At 48.3% G+C, this 8,972-nt stretch overlaps 1 protein-coding gene across 1 annotated transcript in view; it reads left to right on the top strand.

The window, feature by feature from the left end:
* Nucleotides 1–400: 400 nt before the first annotated feature.
* The window catches only part of LOC135095467 (DENN domain-containing protein Crag-like), a 37,255-nt gene continuing 28,683 nt past the window's right edge, over nucleotides 401–8,972 (top strand). The window contains 11 exon segments of the mRNA XM_063996316.1: nucleotides 401–485; nucleotides 1,143–1,320; nucleotides 3,139–3,265; nucleotides 3,416–3,532; nucleotides 3,734–3,863; nucleotides 4,643–5,130; nucleotides 6,240–6,365; nucleotides 6,647–6,791; nucleotides 7,681–7,856; nucleotides 8,483–8,566; nucleotides 8,614–8,674. Of these exon segments, the coding sequence (XP_063852386.1) occupies nucleotides 1,149–1,320; nucleotides 3,139–3,265; nucleotides 3,416–3,532; nucleotides 3,734–3,863; nucleotides 4,643–5,130; nucleotides 6,240–6,365; nucleotides 6,647–6,791; nucleotides 7,681–7,856; nucleotides 8,483–8,566; nucleotides 8,614–8,674 (1,626 nt within the window). The 5' untranslated portion in view covers nucleotides 401–485; nucleotides 1,143–1,148.

Raw genomic sequence — 8,972 nt, 5'->3', positions numbered from 1 at the left:
TTCCTCTTCCTGATTGATCTCCTCGTCCTCCTCCTCTTCCTCTTCCTGATAGCTCCTCCTCCTCCTCCTCCTGTCTGTTTATCTGTATTCAATATATCACCATCACTCAGTGCTCGAAACGTAATGAAATCATAACATCCCTCTTAATTTTAAAAGGTATACACATTTTTATCTTATTTCCAGCATCGGAAGTTCAACTCTGTATATTTTTTTCTTTTTTTTTAGTGTTTGAAGCTTAAAATGTGAATAAAATCATTGCATATAATTTATTCATCATTTTATCTCTATTTCTGTCTAGCATGACGGTCTGTACACCACTAAATAGCAGAAAAAAACATTAAAATACAGCAAGGTTTCAGTTTGTCATAGTTTACCCTTCCGTTTTCTTTTTATGCCGGTTGGTGTGTAACTATAAGCGACCGTGTGTGTATGTGTGTGTGTCCTGACGTTCCCTGCAGTTATGTCGTGAATTTAGGCCTACACAGGTACGTGGGAGGCCTAGACAGATCCACACACACCTGTAACTAACACAAAAACAGCAGGTGTGGATAATTAGTGGCGATGGAAAGCCTTGAGACACACCTCCCATCTCGATCAATTTTTCCCTTTTTTTTCGATCTTTGCGTGGGTCGTGCAGGTGTGGGCCAGGTGTGTGGGCAACGGTGGGCAGGTGTGCACGGGGAGGTCAGGTTAGGTCAAGGGTGTTGGGGGTCATGGGGGGGGATGGCTTGGGTGGTGGGGGAGTCACCTGACCGCAGCCGTGGATAGTATGTGGATGCCTAGTGGAGATCTGTGATGGTCTTTTGGGGTCTATGTGGGTGTTGGAAGGGGCTGGGGTAGTACATGGATGGTCTGGGGTCTTGAGGTAGTGTGTGGGGGCTTAGGGCTGTCGTTGTGGGGACTTAGGGCTGTCGTTGTGGGGACTTAGGCTCGTCTCTGGGATTCTAGTGGGGGTGTGGGGTGGTCAGTGCGCCCCAACCACTCCAGACCACTCGCACACATCCACTTTGAAAGACTAGACAAGTGTATGGGTGGGGAAACAGACAGGTGTGTTTTGTAAAGGGACTGTCCCGTGTAGGCCTACGGGTTCCTGCACGAAACCTTATTGTTATTGTTTTCACGCTCCCCCTCCCCCGCCCCAGACCACGATGGAGGAGCGTCGTGTGGTTGAGTACTTCGTAGTGGCTGGACTCCCTGAGAACCCCAAGCCATTAGCAGACTTCTCTTGTGACGGCGCCACCTTGAAAGCCACATACAATCTGCCGCCCGTGACTGACCTGGCTGTCATCAACCGGTCCCTGGGAGAAGTTGTTCCTGATGGTGAGTTACTGTGCTGTTGTTGTTATTGTGGCCAGCTGTGCGGTGCCAAGGCTTCTGGGGTACAGTAGGTTCAACAGACTAGCTGAGAATATATGTGTGTGTGTGGATAGTAATAGTAGTAGTAGTAAATATTTGTACCATGGGGCTGACAGGGGTGACTGTGTGTGTGTGTGTGTGTACGTGTGTATGTCTGGATAGTAATAGTAGTAGTAGTAAATATTTGTACCATGGGGCTGACAAGGGGTGACTGTGTGTGTGTGTGTGTGCGTGTGTATGTCTGGTGCCTTGCCTGGGCCGACATACGTGGGATAAACATTATTAATCATTTCTATTTATTTTTATCTTCTAAGAATGTATTGAAAACCCTATTGTGCTTTGAGGGCTGTCCAAATTAAAGACACACACACACACACACACACACACACACACACACACACACACACACACACACACACACACACACACACACACACACACACACACACACACACACCAGTGACATGTCCGTGCTGCGTCAGTGGTGCTCCAGTGATGTCTGTTCGTATGTTTGTGCTGCGTGAAGTGGGTCATTTTCAAGATGGCAGTGTGTTCAGTGGAGTTCCCAGTGGCTGCTGTAAAGATTGGCGAAGTGGAAGGTGGAGCACAAGATCAAGAAAAGTGGAAGAAGATTGATAGGAAGGAAGAGGTGGAGTGCAAGATGAAAAAAGGCGGATTCATTTAACGTGGAAGATTGACGAAGTGGAAGGTGGAGATCAAGATAAAGAGAAGTGGATATATTTAGCATGGAATAAAGATTGATAGGAAGGAAGAGGTGGAGCGCAATATGAAAAAAGGTGGATTCATTTAACGTGGAAGATTGACGAAGTGGAAGAGGTGGAGCACAAGAGAAAGAGAAGTGGATATATTTAGCATGGAATAATGATCGATAGGAAGAAAGAGGTGGAGCGCAGTATGAAAAAGGTGGATACATTTAACGTGGAAGACTGACGAAGTGGAAGAGGTGGAGCACAAGTGGTTAAAGCAAAATATGGAAGAGAAACACAAAGTAAGAGAGAATTTGCTTTTACGTGCAGTTATTTAAGTGACGACACAAAATTCTTCCTAACGTGCTGTGTGAAGCTGCTGTCCGTTCGCTGTGGTGCTGTGACAAGTCGTGGACGAGAGGACAGTCTGCGGCAGTTCACCAAGTCACCTGCTGCGTACGTCTGTCAACAAACGCACACTACATGCCCACCATCTGCAAAACACTATATAATTAATATCTTCGTGTTTATCGTCACGGAACGCAGACAAAATTCATATGAAGACTCGTTTTCGCTGCCACTGAAATACCAGGTGGATGTAGCAGTGATAAGCCTCTAATATATGTGTCATTGGGCCCTCAGTGTGTTAAGCCTTCTCTCCTGAAAGAGTTCAAGTCACAGGAAGGGGGACACAGCAACAGGCAGGGGTTTTAGTAGTGAAAGGGATGAATAATTGAGAATGCTGGTTAACTCTTGCATCAGGGAGGTGGACAGAATAGTGGTGAAAGACTGAGAATACTGGTTAACTCTTGCATCAGGGAGGTGGACAGAATAGTGGTGAAAGACTGAGAATACTGGTTAACTCTTGCATCAGGGAGGTGGACAGAATAGTGGTGAAAGACTGAGAATACTGGTTAACTCTTGCATCAGGGAGGTGGACAGAACATTAACAACCTCAAAATACGGCTAGCCTCGTTATAATCTTTTACAACTACACTACAAACCCCTAATTCACCCTCACAACCGTTCTATAACCTCTCCGTGACCTGTGACCTCTGATTGCCCTCTCCCACAGGCTACACATGCATTGAGACGACCCCCTCAGGCCTGGTCGCCAACATTAACCAGGGGGCTCTTCGCGCTCCAGAGATGTTTTTGTGTTTTCGTCGAGGGAGAGACAAACAGCCCCTCGTTGACATAGGGTAAGAGAGAGAGAGAGAGAGAGAGGGTTGAAGATACGTGTGTGTGTGTGTTTGTATGTGTGTGTGAAGTTAATATGCTAATAATATCTTTTCTTCCTCCTCCTCCTCCTCTTTCTCACTCCTCCTCCTCCTCCTCCTCCTCCTCCACAGGGTGCTCTACGAAGGAAGGGAGAGGGTGATGCCAGACTCTCAGATAGTTGAATTTACACACGGAGGTCGGAGTGCCAATATTAACTCGTCAGGACAAACTACCTATATGACTTACAGGTGAGAGGGAGAGAGAGGGAGAGGAGTGGGTTGTGAAATTTTGGGCTGTTGTTGTTATTGTTTTGACAGACAGACAGACACAGAGAAAACACCTATTATTATCATTATTATCATTATTTTTATTCGTATCTAACTATTTATCTATCTACCTCTCTAACTATCTATTCATCTATCTAACCTAACCGTCTCCCCAAACAACAGGAGGGCCAGTGAGAATGCTGCCTGTAACGAGCTAGTTGTGTCGGACATCTGTATAATAATGACCAACAGGGGGGAACAAGCACCCCACTCGTACTGTACCATCGACAGAAACCTTAATAAGGGCACTATGGTATGTATGGGAGGCTGTGGGGGCCTGTGCGGGGCTGTGTTGGGGCTGTGAGGGGTTTTGGAGAGGCTGGGGTGGACTAGGAGAGGCTGGGGTGGACTAGGAGAGGCTAAGATGCACTGGGAGAGGCTGGGGTGCACTGGGAGAGGCTAAGATGCACTAGGAGAGGCTGGAGTGCACTGGGAGAGGCTGGGATGCACTAGGAGAGGCTGGGATGCACTAGGAGAGGCTGGGATGCACTGGGAGAGGCTGGGGTGCACTGAGAGAGGCTGGGGTGCACTGGGAGAGGCTGGGATGCACTGGGAGAAGCTGGGATGCACTGGGAGAGGCTGGAGTGCACTGGGAGAGGCTGGGATGCACTGGGAGAGGCTGGGATGCACTGGGAGAGGCTGGGAGAGTCTGGGATGCACTGGGAGAGGCTGGGATGCACTGGGAGAGGCTGGAGTGCTCTAGAAGAGGGTGGGATGTACTGGGAGAGGCTGGGATGCACTGGGAGAGGCTGGGATGCACTGGGAGAGGCTGGGATGCACTGGGAGAGGCTGGGAGGCACTGGGAGAGGCTGGAGTGCACTGGGAGAGGCTGAGGTAGGCTAGGAGAGGCTGGAGTGCACTGGGAGAAGCTGGGATGCGCTAGGAGAGGCTGGGATGCACTAGGAGAAGCTGGGGTGCACTGAGAGAGGCTGGGATGTACTGGGAGAGGCTAGGACTTGTATATACTGAGCGTAACCTAACCTAACTTTCTCACACACAAACACACACTCATACACTCTCTCTCTCCCGCAGGTGGGCTCTGATATTTACGTCTGTTACAAGAAGTCGATGAACCGGTCTACGTCGTTAGCATACATGGCAGGCATACAAGACCAGTACCCGTTTATCCCGCGGCCCAGCTTCCCCCTCCCTGCTGACCTGGCCCTGTTCTGCCTGCCAATGGGTGCCACACTGGAATCCTGGCCGCAGAGTTCAACGCGTCCTCAACCTGTGTCGTCGACCTTCGTGCTAACCGTGACCTCCGGCGACCGCACAGAATCCGTTGAGAAGGTGTACGGTGCCGCTGTGGCGTTCTACGAGCCGTACCCCCACGACAAGCTGACCCCAGAGCAGAGGAGGGCGTTGAGGCTAGAGGAACATTTTGGCCGCAGGAATTGCGTACATACAAACAAAAGTATCTGCTTGTTGTCGCGATGGCCGTTTTTTGAGACCTTTGACAGGTTTCTGAAGTATTTGCACGCCATGGCTAACTCTGGCCCCCACCTGGTGCCTATTGAAAGGTGTGTGTGTTTGTTTGTTTCATTGTGTGTGTGTGTGTGTGTGTGTGTGTGGTGATTTTTCGTGTTTGTGTGTCAGTGTAATTGAATTTAATCTGTTTATTTTGCCTAACCTAACCTAACCTAAAGCAACCCAACCAAACCTGACCTAACATAACCTAACCTAACCTAACCTAACCTAACCTAACTTAACCTAACCTAACCTAACCTAACCTAACCTAACTTAACTTAACCTAACCTAAAGTAACCCAACCAAACCTAACCTAACCTAACCTAACCTAACCTAACCTAACCTAACCTAACCAAACCTAACTTAACCTAACTAAACCCAACCTAACCTAACCTAACTAAACCAAACCTAACCTAACTTAACCAAACCTAACCTAACCTAACCTAACCTAACCTAACTTAACTTAACTTAACCTAACCTAAAACAACCCAACCTAACCTAACCTAACCTAACCTAACCTAACCAAACCTAACCTAACCTAACCAAACCAAACCTAACCTAACCAAACCTAACCCAACCTAACCTAACTTAACCAAACCTTACCTAACCTAACCTAACCAAACCTAACCTAACCCAACCTAACCTAACCTAACCTAACCTAACATAACCAAACCTAACCTAACCTAACCTAACCTAACCCAACCTAACCTAACTTAACCAAACCTTACCTAACCAAACCTAACCTAACCAAACCTAACCTAACCTAACCTAGCCTAACCTAACATAACCAAACCTAACCTAACCCAACCTAACCCAACCAAACCCAACCTAACCTAACCTAACATAACCAAACCTAACCTAACCTAACCCAACCTAACCCAACCAAACCCAACCTAACCAAACCTAACCTAACCAAACCTAACCTAACCTAACCTAACCAAACCTAACCTAACCTAACCTAACCTAACCTAACCAAACCTAACCTAACCTAACCTAACCCAGCCTAACCTAACCAAACCTAACTAAACCCAACCTAACCAAACCTAACCTAACCAAACCTAACATAACCTAACCTAACCTAACCGAACCTAACCTAACGCAACCTAACCTAACCTAACCTAACCTAACCTAACGCAACCTAACCTAATCTAATTTTCCGCAGATACATCCATCATTTCTTGGAGAGCGTCCCCTTTCCGAGCTCAAGGCGCCCCAGAATCCTTATCCAGCTCGATGCCAAGGAGAGAATATCCCTGACCCAGCCAGAGGACTCCCCTATTCCCCTCAGGTGGGTGGTGCGGGGTGGAGGGGGTGCGGGGTGGAGGGGGTGCGGGTGATGCTTAAAGTGTGTTGTGTTTAGAAGGTGTGTGTGTGTGTGTGTGTGTGTGTGTGTGTGTGTGTGTGTGTGTGTGTGTGTGTGTGTGTGTGTGTGTGCTAGACTGGTAGAGGAAGAGGAGGAGGAGGAGGAAGAAGAAGAAAAATTATTAGCATTAAAATCTATTAAAAAATGTATAAACTCTCTCTCTCTCTCTCTCTCTCTCTCTCTCTCTCTCTCTCTCTCTCTCACAGTGGTGCCAAGTTTCGACAGCTTGTTATGAATTTACGACCAGACGGCTGCCTGACCGTTCTGCTGTTTGCGCTGACAGAACAAAAAATATTGCTCCATTCTCTACGCCCAGACGTCCTTACAGCTGTTTCAGAGGCAATAAGCATGGTAAGAGGGTGTGTGGAGGGGTGTGGCAGTGTTTGGGAGGTTATAGCAATGTTTAGAAGGGTGTAGCAGTGTTTGGGAGGCTGTAGCAGTGTTTGGGAGGCTGTGGCAGTGTTTAGATGGGTGTGGCAGTGTTTGGGAGGCTGTAGCAGTGTTTGGGAGGGTGTAGCAGTGTTTGGGAGGGTGTAGCAGTGTTTGGGAGAGTGTAGCAGTGTTTAGGAGGGTGTGGCAGTGTTTGGGAAGGGTGTGGCAGTGTTTGGGAGGGTGTGGCAGTGTTTGGGAGGCTGTAGCAGTGTTTGGGAGGGTGTAGCAGTGTTTGGGAGGGTGTGGCAGTGTCTGGGAGGGTGTAGCAGTGTTTGGGAGGGTGTGGCAGTGTCTGGGAGGCTGTAGCAGTGTTTGGGAGGGTGTGGCAGTGTTTGGAAGGGTGTGGCAGTGTTTGGGAGGGTGTAGCAGTGTTTGGGAGGCTGTGGCAGTGTTTGGAAGGCTGTAGCAGTGTTTGGGAGGGTGTGGTAGTGTTTGGGAGGGTGTGGCAGTGTTTGGGAGGCTGTAGCAGTGTTTGGGAGGCTGTAGCAGTGTTTGGGAGGGTGTAGCAGTGTTTGGGAGGCTGTAGCAGTGTTTGGGAGGGTGTGGCAGTGTTTGGGAGGGTGTAGCAATGTTTGGGAAGAGTGTAGCAGTGTTTAAGAGTGTAGCAGGGCATATGAGCATGTAGACAGGATGTAGTGGGATGTAGGAAGGGTGTACCACATCTACCAAGGGGTGTAGGGGTGTGCGACGTAAGGAATACCATTAATAACAAACAAACTCACAACTTTGTAAATATTGGGAGCTGCAATGATGCCAGCCAGCCACCGGTACCCTTTTCATCTAACACCCCACCATATCTCCTCCCCAGATCATCTTCCCCTTTCACTGGCAATGCCCATACATCCCCCTGTGTCCCCTGGGGCTGTCCGACCTCCTCAACGCACCAATTCCCTTCCTGCTGGGCCTTGACAGTCGGTTTTTTGACCTGTACGACCCCCCCGCTGACGTCATCTGCATCGACCTCGACACTGGCGCCATCTATGTGTGAGTGTATGGGTGTGTTGGGTAGAAATGGGTGTTTTGAGAGGGAAATGGGTGTTTTTTTGGAGAGAAATGGGTTTTTTGGGTGTTTTTGGAGAGAAATGTTTTTTTTTTTTAGTGTTTTTGGAGAGAATTGGGTGTTTTTTGGGTGTTTTTGGAGAGAAATGTTTTTTTTTGTGTGTGTTTTTGGAGAGAAATGGGTTTTTTTTAGTGTTTTTGGAGATAAATGGGTGTTTTTTGGGTGTTTTGGGAGGGAAATGGGTGTTTTTTGGGTGTTTTGGGAAAGAAATGTTTTTTTTTTAGTGTTTTTGGAGAGAAATGGGTGTTTTTTGGATGTTTATGGAGAGAAATGGGTGTTTTTTTTTGGTGTTTTTGGAGAGGAATATTTTTTTTCAGTGTTTTGGGAGAGGAATATTTGTTTTCAGTGTTTTGGGAGAGAAATAATTGTTTTTTGGGTGTTAAGGAATAGAAATAGGTGTTTTTGTTTGATGTTTTAGAATAGAAATAGGTGCTTTCTTACGTATTGCAAAAGAAACGAACGATCTTTTTACGCACGGCAATATAAACACACACCACCAGCATTTAACACCATTTCCACCCATCACCGTCACACGCACTCATCACCGCAGGCCCGAGGAGAAGAAGTACCTGGTGACGAAGCTGCTGCCGCCCCGCCCCGCCCGCACCCTGAGAGCCGCGTTGGAGGGGGGTGTGTGAGAAGATGCATCGTCTGGAACGCTCCCTGCAGCAACACCTGAAGACACAGCGGGGGGGAGGGGGACAGCGCCATTGACTCTGAATTTAAGATGAAGAGAAAGGAGGTGAGAGAGGGAGAGAGGGGAAGGGAGAGAAGGAGGGAAGAGGGGTGTGAAGAGAAAGGTGAGAGAGGGAGAGAGGGAGGGGGAAAGGGAAAGAGAGAGGAGGGGAGAGGGGTGTGAAGAGAAAGGTGAGAGAGAGAGAGAGAGGGAGGGGGAAAGGGAGAGAGAGAGGAGGGGAAGGGAGAGAAGGAGGGAGAGAGGGGTGTGAAGAGAAAGGTAAGAGAGAGAGAGAGAGGGAGGGGGAAAGGGAGAGAGAGAGGAGGGGAAGGGAGAGAAGGAGGGGAGATGTGTGTGTGTGTGT

This window comes from Scylla paramamosain, chromosome 49 (genome assembly GCF_035594125.1).
Source record: "Scylla paramamosain isolate STU-SP2022 chromosome 49, ASM3559412v1, whole genome shotgun sequence".
Taxonomy (NCBI): Eukaryota; Metazoa; Arthropoda; class Malacostraca; order Decapoda; family Portunidae; genus Scylla; species Scylla paramamosain.
Note: the sequence above shows the minus strand (reverse complement) of the source record. Positions and strands in the feature narration are given on the sequence as shown.